The 14853-nt window shown below is 35.3% G+C and overlaps 1 protein-coding gene across 1 annotated transcript in view; it reads left to right on the top strand.

The window, feature by feature from the left end:
• CFAP20DC (CFAP20 domain containing) overlaps positions 1-14853 on the top strand; it is a 261842-nt gene that overhangs the window by 143717 nt on the left and 103272 nt on the right. The window contains 5 exon segments of the mRNA XM_063115058.1: positions 6241-6377; positions 7041-7203; positions 8573-8695; positions 9840-9959; positions 13353-13687. Coding sequence (XP_062971128.1) covers positions 6241-6377; positions 7041-7203; positions 8573-8695; positions 9840-9959; positions 13353-13687 — 878 coding nt within the window.

Below are 14853 nucleotides of genomic sequence, written 5' to 3'. Positions count from 1 at the left end.
CATGTATTGAATTATCATATCCATGAAATTTTGTTACTTATCTATACAATCATTAATAGACCCATTTTGAAGAGAGCAAAACAAAAGTTTTGGGTTAGATGGCTTTGCAAAATTGCATAAAAATAAATATCGGATATGGGAAGAATCCCCTGCAATTCCCTCCTGTCCCACTGAGGGCTGCATCATGTGTGGTAAAAAAGGAGGCACCAGGAGGTGTTGGGACACTTGGGTTTTGAGCCCCTGCTGAATGTGAACAGATGTCTAAACACTGTGAACCTCGGATTGTTTTCCTGTGGAAAAGGAAGAATAATATCATGCAGGATTAAATAGAAATTGCATAGAGATTGAGTACACATCATGATATCCATCATCCTTTAATTCTCAAGTTGAACGTTATTTCCCTCACCCCAAAAATTAGATACCAAGCCCTTAAACACATTTATAACCCTTTGGACTTTGCCTTCATAGCTCTTATCACAGTTTTAATCATGTAGTTCTTTATGAATTACTTGTTTTAACATCCATCTCCCCCATGAGACTGTGAGCTCCTTGAAAGAGTTGGCTATGTCCACCTACTCCCTGTTTTACTTAGTGCCTATAGCAGTGTCTGCCCAGACCAGGTGCCCAATCACTGCTGAAAGAATGGGTGAATGAAGGAATAAAAGACTTTGTAAACTGTTAAATACTATTCACGATTGAAGGTATTAATAACACATTCACTAAGCATTTACTCCCTACTAGGCATGGCATTTAGCATGTTACAAGCATCATTTCATATAATCTAACAAAAAAATCCCATGACTTAAGTACTATTATCCCAATCTTACGGATGAAGAAGGTGAGGCTTAGAAAGTTTAAGTGTCTTATCTAAAATAATATTGTTATACTAGATCAGCCTTTTTGTATTTTTTACATTTTTATAACTACCACACATATACTAAAATAAAAATTAATCCAATTTAAAGTCGATTTTGCTACCAGGTTTAATTCTGATTTGAGTGTTAGATAATAGATATAAGTCTTGAGCATGACCCCTAAGTGATTAGAGTTGAAAATTCAGCAGGTTTTTCTGGTTCAGCTTTAAAAACCCTGCAAACTTAAATGACTATAATAATTAGAACATTGTATCTTGAGACAAAAATGAATGTTTATTTTTCTAAAAGACAATTAGAGAGTAGACCCTCAGGTTTTACATGCCTAACTACAAAGGCTTGTACCTCTCAGTAAAATGGCAAAATAATTAATGGTAACATCTCTGACCTACACCAAGTTCATTTTCCACAAACTGAAGAAAATGAAATGCCTAGAGCATGACTTTAATCTAATCTTGATTTTTAGCCTTATATTATGCATACTGATATCAGCTCTTAAAAGAACTCCTTTTAGAATTCAGAAGGCATGTGTTTCTGCTTGTAGTTTTCTTTTATTAAGATTTTTCTCACTATAGAAACTTTATTCCTTCTACTTTTTACTTTAGAAACCAAAGGTTTAAATTACTTCTCCTTTTAGATTTTAATTAGGACCCTATTAGAATATATATACAGCATAATACATGTTTATAGAGATAATTATGACAATTAACATGATTATAAACAGAATTATTAAAGTGAAACAGGCTTTAAGAATTGGTGTGTTAATTGTAATAAGTTTAAAGAGGTCTGTTAATTAAAGAGATACTAAATAGTGGAGTATTGGTGTTGTTTGTGAAAAAAAAAAGTATACCAAAATATGTAAAATTTTTAAAAGCAGATTTAAATTTAAATACACTCTGGTAGATTACTCTTTACTCTTTAAAGAAATCCTATAGTAGACCCTTTTATAAAATATAGAATAACATCTAATTTTCTGTGATTTAGGAGATTATAGAATATCAGGTTTAGGTATATCCTTAATAGTTACTGAGTGTCTACTGCTAAGCAAGAGATTCTTCTAAGAAATTCAAGATGTTTAGGAATTTTAACTTTATTAATAACGATGAACTATTTAATAGGTTTATTTTAACCAAAATTATAGCTGGAACTGTATCAGTATGATTTCTAAAATATTCCCTCCCTTCAAAAGTCCTCTTTTTAATCTTCGATATTATCCACAATTTTGGTGAGATTTATTCATTGTCTAGTACGTGCTCAGTTGGGCTCCGCAGATGGGAGTACATACAATATCAAATAAATGGTCTTTCTACTCAAAAGAACTTAAATTGATTGGGGGGAACCTGTGAATAGATAGGGAATATGAAAAGACATCAAGGAAATTGTCCTTGTAAGATGTTTGAACAGAAAGATAGGCACAAAGCCAGATAGTTCCCAAGACTGGAAGGGAACAAAGAAAAGGCTCCTGTGCTGGTACAGAATTCCCAAGTAGGCCCATGCAGTATCCCATACTGCCCTTCGGTACCCTCAGTGTCCATTTCTTTCTGGGAAAATCCACATTTGAAAACAAAACAAATAATCTAGAATTTGTTCTACTTGGTCAAAAAAGGGTATAAATGATGTCTATAATAGGTTTTTCAAGTTGGCTTGGAATTTGAGTATCATTTCTTTCTATTATCAATCCTGAGAGACTAATAATTAACTCGAAATGGATATTTATGAATGGTTGGTGTATTAGTCCGTTTTGTGTTGCTATAACAGAAATACCTGAGACTGGGTAATTTATAAAGAAAAGAGGTTTATTTGGCTTACAATTCTGGAATGGTTGCATCTGGCACGGGCCTCAGGCTGCTTCTACTCATGGCAGAAAAGTGGCAAGCAGCAAGCGGGTACAAGCAGATCACATCGCAAGAGCAAGCAAGAGAGAGAGAGAAGGTGCCAGGGTTTTTTTAAGCAACAAGCTCTTGCGGGAACTAATAGAGCAAGAACTCACTCATTAATCCCTCCTCGCCCAGGGAGAGCATTAATCCATTCATGAGAGATCCGCCCCCATGACTCAATCAGTTTCCAGCACTGCCACATTGGAGATCAAATTTCCACATGAGTTTTGGAGGGGACAACACATCCAAACTCCATCAGTTGGGAAAAAATACAGATGCACAAATAGCCAAGTCTATTTGATAACACTAGGAAATTTCTTTTATTTTTTCTTTTGTCTTTTTGTGACCGGCCGTACCGCGCTCAGCCAGTGAGCTGAGCGCACCGGCCATCCCTATATAGGATCCGAACCCACCATCCCTATATAGGATCCGAACCCGCGGCGGGAGCACTGCTGCGCTCCCAGCACCGCACTCTCCCGAGTGCACCACAGGGTCGGCCCAGGAAATTTCAAATGTAACCTAAATAGGTATCCAATTGTGGTGGCATAGCACTGCAGCTGTTGAGTACCTCACCATTCCTGTAAACATCAATGTCTTGTGCATTCTTGACCCTTCTGTTTCATCTCCCCATCCCGGAGTTGTCTGATCCTGTCCAGTCTTCCTCCTCGATTCACACATAAAACCTCCAGGTGGATTTTTTCTAAAATAAAATTCTAATCTTAGAAATATCTGTCATTTAATCCAGTTTCCCATCTGACTCGTTTCATTTAATGATTCATTTTGCTCAACTAGAATCTACTATGTGCCTACTCTGTGTCAAGCACTGAGCTAATTGCTGCCAGTTCAGGGTGACAAAAACAGGCCTCTGAGTTTATACCCACTAAAGCACACATTAATCAGAGAATCCCATAGATACATGTGAAAGTGCAACTGTGACAAGTTCTGTGAGGGAGGGTTTATGGAAATGCCTATATTGGGGGAACTTACCCTAATCAGGAAGGTCTAGGAAGACTTCTCAGTGGACGTGACACATGAGCTGAAACATAAGGGCCAAGAGGGAAAGGGAGAGCCTCTAGCGATGGAGAACAGCATATATATATGCTCTGGTAGGCAGGAAGAACCAAAAAGGCCAGTCTGTTGAGAGAGCAGAAAATAAGGGGTGCAAGATATAAAGCAGAGAGGCCACTGAAGAGCTTTAAGTGAAGGAAGGGAAATGATTCAATCAGATTTATGTTTGTAGAAGACCTGACTGGCTGCATTTTGGAGGAGGGATGGGGCAGGGCACCAGAGTGGACATAGTAAATCACTTGAGTGGCTTTGTGGCCATCCAGGAGAAGGAGAGTGGTTGTTTAGATGTCAGTGCTGGTGGAGGAGACGTGGAGAAGTGGACACAAATTGGATATGGAGAGGATGGAGGAAGGTGTCAAGCATGATACCTCAGTTCTGACTTTCCAAACTGGACGGACTGTGGTGCCATTCATTAGACCTAGTTTTCAGTTCGAAGTGTCTTTAAGACATTAAAGAGAAGCTGGTCAAGAAGGCTACTGAATATAAGGAGTGAAGCTTAAGAGAGAGGACTAGGTTAGAGATATAAGTTAGGGAGTCATCTGATGTCTGAATCTGCCTTACAATTTCCAGAATAGCTATCCAGACTTCTGCTTAGCACTTTCACAATGACAAAATTCACCAACCACCTCAACAGCCAGACGTTGAGAAAGATGTTCCTTATATCGGACTAAAAGCTTTCCAAAGTAAATTCTACTCATTAGTTCTGATTCTATCCTTTGGACAAATGGAATCTCTCTTCTCCCTCATAGGGTTTCAGGAATTTGAAGAAAATTAGCATAGTATACCTCCTCACCACTTCAACATCCACCTCAGTTCTTCTGTCCAGCAAAAATTCTTTTAGTTCAATTCAGCAGTCCAGCCCCTGCCCATCTCTTCAGCTTTACCTATTACAAACACAAAAACAGACCCCCAAACATCCATATGTCCACACACATTACTTCCACTCAGACCTAAATATTTGGAGCTTCCTGAGTATGGTATGTTTTCATAAATATGTGTGCCTTTTCTTATGCTGTTGCATGAGAATGGTTTTTAATTCCACCTGTAGCAGAAGCTAATGAAACCAACTAGCTAGCTATAGGAATTTTTTCAGGGAAGTAGGTCAGACAGGAAGTAGCCAGTAGCTCATATATGTCCAGGACTGGAAAGTAAATGTGGACTTACTCGGAGCCATCATCATAACGTTCAGGTTGGTCCTGATTGCAAGTGGGGCACAGCAGAAGGCTTCCTAGGTAGTGGGCAGTGTTCTGAGTTAAGGGTCATCACCTCCCCTGCTCTATTAGTCAGGAGTCTAACTGCAGTCACAACACCTCAGTCAGTCGTCAGTCAGGAGTTCCTTGGGCAGTCCATGTGGTCATTCAGAGACCTTTCATTTAATGGCTCCCCTAGGGGCCTTAAAGTCCTCCACAAGATCTTCTGCATCTTGCCAAGAGATGAGGGAAGAAAGCACAGGGGATTATGCCGGTTTGGGGGCCTGGGGCAGCTTACACTTCTCACATTCCTTTAGCTGGAACTCAGTCACATGGCCATATAACTGCAGGGGAGACTCAAGTGTGATTTAGCTTTGTGCCCAGAATGAAAGGCAGCAAGATTTGGTGAGCACAACTGCCCTGTCCCAGAGGTGACACCGGTTTACTCTCTTTCTCCCTAAAACCTTCAGGGATTCCCTGTGGACTACCAAATTTGGAGTAGACTGTTCACATTTTAAGGCTCTTTTCAGTATGACCCTAGCCTCTCCTCCCAGCTAAACTGGTCACCATTACTCCCCAAGCATACCCTCCTCTTTTCTTCTTCCATGTCTTTACTCAGGCACTTTCTTCTGCCTAGGCTATTCTACATCTGTTATTCTCAAGATCAGTCATTCAAGGTCCATTTAAGAGGTCACTTACTCTTCATTCCCACTGGACTGCCTTACATTAGTGACCTGTTTACTTGCCTTATCACCTCCCTCCAGGCTCCCTGAGAGCGAGTAATATGTCTTCCCCATTTCATGTCACTGACAACCTCTAGGAAAAGCCTGGGAGAGAACTCAGTTAAATATTTGTTCAGTTGAATTGAATAATTTTACTTAAATTCTTTCCTCAAAAAGAAAATAAGATATATATTTTTAATAGCTTTTCATTCTTTTCTTTTTTATTTTTTTAAGAAAAACATTTTGGTACTGGTTCTCAAATGATGGTGAGTGTAAAAATTACTTGGGGGAACTTGTTAAAATTATCCTGGCCCCTCCCTCAGTATTCTAATTCCATAGAACTGACAGATCTGATACTGAGCCACTGTATCTGCATTTTTAATAAGTGCTGAGGAGGGAGGGAGTAGTTCAGATCATATGGTACCTATGCTGTACTTTCAAAAATATTGCTGCATGGTGTTTGTCATTACAGCCATTAATGGACTATTGTTACCTTCCTCTAACAAAACAGATCAGTTCCTTAACAGAGGAACAGGTAGTGTGCGGAACAGTAAAAATCATGATGTTTGTCATATCGCCTTTGGATCCAAAGTTCTTGGACCACCTCCACTCTCTGGCAGAAGGAATAACATGAGGATATCCAGTGAGGTAGGAGCAAAGTTTGAAGAGTTTATCTAAACAAGAGTGGCACGGGAAGGGAAGGGTTTCTTCCCCGAGCAGTGGGTAGAGAGAGAGACACTCCACACCAAAAGCAAAAGGCTTGAGTAAATTTGGAACAGAAATTCTGGATTTTAAAAGATGTTAAAACTGTTTCCTTTTTATCATGTCAACATAATTAGCATTTTCAAGTATTCTTTTCATTAAATATGTTCACAAAACTTATAGGCAAATATATGTTAGCACATTTTGCTGTCTCCTTCAAAAAAGGAGTTGGATCATTATCAGCCACCTTACAATGAACAGATTCTCCAATGTTTTGTTTTTTGTTTTTAATTTCCTCTGAATTTCTGAAATATACAATGATTTTTAATTCAACTCCTAACTACTAAAGATAGGTAGCAAATAATAAGCACATTTTAATTTATGTGTCTAGGAGATTTGTTTATCTTCTATTTTATCCCACATTATTTTTCTTCTCCCATCTTTAATTTTTTACATTAATTTTTTTCATCACTTTTTAACTTTCTCATTTCCTCTAGATTTTTCTCACTCTTTATTTGTCCAAATATTATTTTTCCTGTGTAAATTCTATAGAAAATAAATGTAATTTCTATATTTTTAAGTGTACAGATTAATTTCTTTTTCTTATAGACAATAAGATCTGTTGGGTGTAAAAGTAGCCGACTGTGCCAGCAGCCCACCGTAGAGAAGTGTGTTGACAATGCAGAAATGTCAACCTTGCTGATACCTGAGTCTGAGGAGCAAGGAGATAAAGAAAATATTCGCCAAATAAAGCAGACTCTACCTATTCATGGTAAGAAAGAACCATGCGTAGTGCTAGCTAGTGAAAATAATGAGAAATGTTCTTGTTAAGATAAATCAGAAGTTATATTCGTGACTAGATCTTAAGTTCAGAAAATTATCATTTAATAACAAAAAGGTTGGTGGATGTCGAAATATATTTAGAATTCTCAATACATATACTATCTTCTGGAGCCTCTCATGCTATTTCCTCTGTTTTCTCAAACTGCTATAGTACCCTTTGTTTTTACTTTATGATAACTGATACAGAAATAAAATAGCATACCATTATTGTTACATTTTGGAAACTTCGTGTGCATTTTAAGTTTTTGTAACTTAATTTTATCTTTCAATTAATGTCTTCCATTTGGAAAGTGCTCTTTATTTTCTCTTATTGATACCAAAACAACCCTGTGAGTGAAGAAAGGACTTTTGTCCCGTTTTACAGGTGAAGTGATTTGCGGTTTGTAATCATTAGAAAGAATTGAGACCAGAACCCAAGACTTACAAATCCCTGTCACTTTCATCACACTTACTGGTCTGACTTTAGTGAGAGTTGAAAAAGGGGGCATTTGAGTTCATTTGATTTGATTTTGGAATCAATGATCTCTATGACAGACAATACCCCCCATGGAGTATAAAACAGAGATTAGGAAATGAATAACATAGATATCTAGTCTTAGCTCTACCACTGACTATTTGTGAGCCCTTGATCAAGTTTCTTAAACCCGGTGAGCCTCAGTTTCCTCCTCTGTAAAATGAGAATACCATTGCTATTAGCACCAGTAGTAATAATAAAGAACAGTTGCCTCGAGGAGTCTATGCAGATTCAATGAGAAAAACCAGTTAAGTGTACCATATTGTGCCAAGAAATTGAGCATTCAGTAAATGTTAAATGCTGCTATGAATATTATTATTACAAAATTAAATTACACTTAAGAATTCTTCTCCAAGTTTGACCTCAGTTCTCCAAAGTTCTTTTGGAAACTACTCTGTAAGCTTTTGTTGAAAGTATATTTAGCTAACTTACTCTTCTAAAGGAAGAAGTAATTTTTCTGTATTGGCTGGCAGTTTCATTTTTTATATTTGTTAATATAACATCTTGTAAGATTAATATTAATCAAATTATTTATGGCTCCCTATAAGGTTATATTACATAAGTAAAATGTATCAGTAATTTTGAAAGCCTGCTGTTTTTCTAATATCGGAATAGGAATAAACCCCTATTTCCTAGGAAGGAATAAGTTGTATTTTTGATACAGCATCACATTATGTCAAAATGATACATGAATATTCTCATTATAGTGATAATTATATTTACTGAGTTACTTCAAGCCATGCAATACATTCTGATCTGGTTTTTGTTCTTTCATATGAAAAAGTACCAGCCAATCTACATATTATGCATCCACATCCCCCTCAAAAACCATCAGCAGATAAGAATAATAACAGAAGAAGATTACGGTTAAAAAGCACCAGCAGAGAAAGGACAGAGACACCCAGCGGTATGGCACTATTTCAATACTATCTTATATCTGTATATTATTCAGGGCAATGGAATCTCTCTCTGCAGGTTGTAAATTTCAAAGGATTATGAACCAATTCATTTGAAATATAAATGTCTGTTCTACAGGGATTGTGGAAATCAAATTTTCTGCAAAAGAATTGCTCTAGAGCCCTAACAGAGATTTGCTGGATTAAATAGTACCAAAGAAATAAAGGAATTCCTACTTTTACTCTGAAAAGCTGAATAAGCTTAACTTAATGCTTTTTTAAAATGGCCCAAATGTGATAGAGGAAGTTCCTGCCTGCAGACTTTACTAAAATTGAACTTTATTGTAATTTTTCATGTTTCATTTATGTCTTTTCTTTTTAAATTGGGTTCTTCTCAGAATGTTTTTACATTTGCTGTCTCTCCCTTTGGATTCTTCACCAATATGATATAACGGAAGTTAAAATTTAAACTCTTTGCAATCAGCAAAGCATTAGACAAACATAGGTGGCTTTTATAGTTATTCCTATAAATATTAGATCTGAGGCATGTATGTAGAGATTTGTATACACATGTATATTAGTCTATCCTCAATCAAGCCTAAAGTGTATCATGTATACATCTATTAGCATAATTACTCAAAATGTAAAGTTCCTAGGTTGTCTGAAATTCAGCCTGCTAGGTTTCATGTTATTTTTATAAGAGAGTACATAGAAAAATTAGTTCTTCAATAATGACTATATCCATTTTCTTAAGGTTCTGAAGAAAAGAGCTTGGTTTATAAGAGTCATGTTTAGTAAGAATTATAATTTTAAAAAAACACACTCCAATTCATTTGGAACCCAAGGAAAAAATGTAAGACCCTATAAATATTATATGGATTTTGGAATTTTTTAATCACATGTTTGTAAAACTTAAGTCTAAAATGTCCCCATGCAAAATCGAAGAATTTTAAGGTGAATCTCTACAAAAATTCACCTGAATTCATCTTAAAACATTCTACTGAAAAAAAGCTGCATGTAATCTATATTTGTACCTCTGATTTGCTTTTAAATAATCAAACAGAAAAGTATACCAAATTAATACCATTCTTCAAAAATTACTTTTTATAAATATCAAATGAAGTAATAGAGTGGAAAATATTTATTCCAATAAAGGCAGTTCTTCAGGAAATAACAGGAATGAAGATAAAACAACTGTCCTCAGCACTGTGTCCCAACAAGTTACAGAAACATTGAACCCCGGCACTCCAGGACCCCAGTCTCCCGATCAAACAGGTTGGCATCTTTACTACACCATATTTGCTAATAACTAATAAAATATAAATAAGCCAAATATTTTTTAAACCCAATTATTTTGAAAAGTTGTGAAGCAGTCATTTGCTAAAATATATAATTTTTTGTAAATATCCATTTTAACCTCAATTTTATGTCAAACTTTAATGAATGAAAGAGTATTTTTATTTTCAAGTTTTAATGCACTGGTTGTCCTGTTCAAAATGAAAGTTTAAAAGTCTTCCCATGACACTGTCACCCTCCCCAAAAATGATCTATTGTTGCATTTCTCCAGTCCTCTTTATAATGGAGATGGCTGGAGCTGAGAGCATTGAGCCCATCGACATATCTTTCCTAGCAGGTGTGTGCTACTTTTACAAAGGCAAATTGTTTTTGAGCAAGAGAAAAAGGAAAATAAATGAAAATTGTTTGTAGTTTGTCAGTCTTATTTATGCAACGTTGAAACCTTCATTAAAATGTTAGGTGCAATTAGTGTCTCTAGCATAAATCTGACTGTGTAGAAAAACTAATTAGATGTTTAGGTGATCATTCTTGCATTTATCTTGTTTGCTGCAATATTGTGATTACACAGTAATTTACATATTTTCCTAAGAAAACACACCAAATTATTCATTACAATTGATATGGAAATACTTGAGGTAAAACTACAAATTCCAAAAAAGCATGTGGTAGTGAGATAATTAGAGTTTGTTTGGTGTAAAACACTCCTTTTACTTTGACTTTTTGATAGTTAATAACATGTTTGGCAGTAGGTTATACAAATTGTTTAATTGCATAATAAAGATTCCAAATATCTTTACCTCCAATTTCCTTCACATATCTATGGACATAATGCAATGCATTGGTTTTTGTAACCTTTTTCAGCATTTATAGAGCACTTGCGTATTTGCAAAGCACCCCTTATAATGCCTACCACCATACAGAAGGGCTTACTGTCCAAAATAAGAGAGCTCGGTGAATCTGTTCACTTCATCAGCCCACAGCTCCACTGATTCAGGATCATCTACACCTCCTGTCAAGGTGGTCAAATGAGATAGATAGATTCAGCCTACCATTGGCCATATACCTACAGACTCAGTCCTTGAGAATATGAAAGCCTTGTTCCTAACCGATTTTCTTTTTTCTTTTTTTTTTATTGAAGTATATTTGATTATGCATCTTTGTGGGGTACAAAGTTGACTATGAATAGTTGTGTACAATATGTGATGGTCAAATCAGGATAGTTAACTTATTCATCATTACAATACATAATCATTCTTTGTGTCCATTAACCAATTTCTCATTAATTCTTCCCCCTCCCTATTTCCACTTCTATTAACCACAGTTCTGTTCTCTCCTAAAAGTTCAACGTATTAATGTGATTGTTGTTTTTTTCTTTTTCTTTCTTTCTTTCTTGTTTATTTGTATATTTATTTATTTAGCTCCCATTTATGAGAGAGAACATGCAGTATTTCTCTTTCTGCACCTGGCTTGTTTCACTTAACATAATTTTTTCCAAGCTCATCCATGTTGCTGTGGATGGCAGAATTTCATTCTTTTTATGGCCGAGTAGTATTCCATTGTGTATATATACCACATTTTCCTTATTCAGTCATCCACAGATGGACATTTAGGTTAATTCCATAGCCTGGCTATTGTAAACAGAGCTGCAATAAACATTGGAGTGCAGGTCTCTCTTCAACATGATGATTTCCATTCCTTTTGGTATATACCCAGGAGTAGGATTCCTGGATCGTATGGCAGTCCTATCTGTAGTTGTTTAAGGAACATCCATACTGTTCTCCATGATGGCTGTACTAATTTACAGTCCCACCAACAGTGTAGAAGCGTTGCCCTTTCTCTGCATCTTTGCCATCATTTGTTCTTATCTTTTTGATAATAGCCAGTGTAACTGGGGTGAGATGATATCTCATTGTAGTTTTGATTTGCATTTCCCTGATGATTAGTGATATTGAGTATTTTTTTAATGTATCTGTTGGCCATTTGTATGTCTTCCTTTGAGAGATGTCTACTCAGCTCCTTTGCCCATGTTTAATTGGATTATTTTTTTTAATGTTAAGTTGTTTCAGTTCCTTGTATATTCTGAATATTAATCCCTTCTTGAATTTATAGTTTGGAAATATTTTATAGTTTGGAAATATTTTAGTAAGTATACATTTATCAACCTTTTTATAGGCAAGTTATGTTATTTAGTGGTAGCCTTCAGTTAAGAAACAGAAATACAATTGAGAAACATTGTATTTGTGCCATTAATATTATTTTTATTGAAGGTCTTTTTTTTTTTTTTTTTTTTTTTTTTTTTTGCTTTTGCAGTGTAGGCTTTAGAATTGGCAAATCTTAGATCTTTCTTGGTTACTTTTATTGTGATCATAAATATCATAGGATTCAAGAGTCAGGTATAAAATTTCCATGTCCACATTGTGGTTCTGCAGAACATATTCTTGCAAGATTTTTACCATTGAAATAATGCAGCAAAAAAAGCAAATTTCAGGACAAATAGACTAAATCGAGAAAATGATAAACTTTTTTCTCTTGTCATTCTAAAGAAGAAAGTAAGCATGCTTTTAATGATATTCGTTACAAAGACTTGTTCTCTCCAATTTGCCTGGATCATAGAGTTATAAAATCTATCTCAATGTAGTATAAAAGACTGAAGTTTGTAAAAATTTTGACTAAATATTTTTCAGTGGTAGTATACAGTATTTTTAAAGAAAACAAATAATGTGCAAAAAGATTTTCATGTCAAAACCTTCTCTCCTAAAATTAAACATAAAGGTTTTTTTTTCACCCAGCATAATCCACCACTCAGATTAACAAATATTCCTATGGATTTACTATTACTTGAAAAGTCTACTCACTTTAGTCTATGAGTTGTCATGTTTCGTCTGTAACATGGAGAGAAAAAGACTGTCAACCTTTCCATGATTTCCTTTCCTTCATGATTTGTAATCCGAACAATGACCAGATATTTTGTTTAAAGAAGCTTAAGTACTCTTTCCTCTTGCAGTTAAAAGGAGATATTAGTAACTCAAACCCTTTTAAATTTGGAAGATTTTCCCTCTCTGGAATGTCAAAGTAATGAGATTGTGCTATAAAAAACTTGCTGCAAGACAGGTGATAATTATTTCAGACTTATAAATTTCCTGGCTAGTGTTTCAACTCAGATGGAGAGGAAGTACAAATGAGTTGCCCATAGCTGTAGGCACTGATCTGTGGGTTAAATGTTTAGCATGCTATGAAATGGTGGATAAGTTGCCTTTTTAGGCTTTTGCATTATTTAACAAATCTGTGTTTTAACAACAAGAAATTTTTAACTTGTCTAAAATAACACTTTTATGGAACACTACTCTAATTTTGGTCGTTTCCGTATGTCAGATGAGTGGATATTTCCTGAAAATGATGATTACATTCAGCATTTGACATCCAGCAGACAGTCTCTACTTCTGGATGATGATTCCTGCAACACTTCACACTTGTGGCTAGAAGACAGCAAGCAAAGTGAACATGACCAACAGGTAGAGGAAACCCATATTGTTCCAAAAGACATTTTCACTTTCTCATCAAGACCCCGATCAGCACCTCATGGAAAGACTCAGAATGTGTCCCCAGAGGAGTGCCCATTTATTGTGGATGTAAAAGAGGATAACAGTGGGACAAGGAGAGACACCCAGTTGGAGGATGATTTTTATGGTGGTGACAGCAGCGAAGAGGTACACTGCTTGATGAGTGAAGTAGTCTTAAAGCACAGTTGTTCCATTAGCTCCAATAAGCACTAAAACTAGTTGAAATGAAAGAGGGGAAATCAACTGCTATTTATAAAAATGCAACAGAATGCCATGTCAGTCAACAGTTGCATCAGGTTGTTATGGTAACTCTAAATTGCTGCCTTTTCTTTAATTAACAGTCAGCCAATTTCATTTTTAACTATGGAAACCAGTTTTTGGTTTGTTTTTATATTTTTCCTTTTGATCTTTGTCTCACAAAATGAGAAATAACATGCAGTTTAGTTAAATGATAGCAAGACTAGTAAAACATTGAGAACACATTGTTCCAGATCTCTGGGGAAATTGTGTTGCTGTTGCTAAGCATTCTGAACTGACGGTTTTCTGGCTTTCTTACCCCCCTGCTATCTTTTCACCTTAGACCTGTTTGGACTCATTATTTTCCATATGGTCCCAGAATTTCAAGAGTTGTGCCAATTAAAATTTAGATAATGAATCATGAATTAGTGCTGGGACTTGCCTTACAGGAGGTTTTCTGTTTGGAATTATTTAGAATATGTATATATATCTTATAAATTAGTAAATTTATAAAAAGTTAAAAAACCTTGTTAAAAATCAAACTGAGTATAGTTCAGAAATATTTGTTTAAAACCTAATACATTATGATAACATTTTCCCTAATGAAATGAATTTGTATGTGAAATTTCTTTAACTTTATTCTTAATGATCATTCAAATTTTCTGGAAAAAAATTATTTTGAAAGCAGAATACAGTCAAGCAAAGATTTAGTAAAGATATACAAATCATTTCTATATAGAAATAATAAACATAATTTAAAAAACCATTTTTATGTATGCTTATAAAAATTTTTTTCAATAACTATAACTGATGAAGAATCCCCCCTTGGATAGTGGAACATAGATTAAGTCCATAGCTCCTACCTATAGAGACAGTTAAGAATATCATGGGATTGTTTAGGCACTTTTCAGATTTTTGCAACTTTTAATGATTTACTTCAGCAAAGTGCATGGAGGATCCTTTTTTCACAATATCCTTGCTCCTGATTGTGGTGAAACAGTTAGTGATACCAAACATAAACCTGCTACAAACCCCTTTAGACATAAATGATACATTCGATGCCAGCATTTTAAATG

The sequence above is a fragment of the Cynocephalus volans genome, chromosome 11 (assembly GCF_027409185.1).
Source record: "Cynocephalus volans isolate mCynVol1 chromosome 11, mCynVol1.pri, whole genome shotgun sequence".
In the NCBI taxonomy this organism is placed as follows: Eukaryota; Metazoa; Chordata; class Mammalia; order Dermoptera; family Cynocephalidae; genus Cynocephalus; species Cynocephalus volans.
This window is presented reverse-complemented; position numbering and strand designations above follow the sequence as displayed.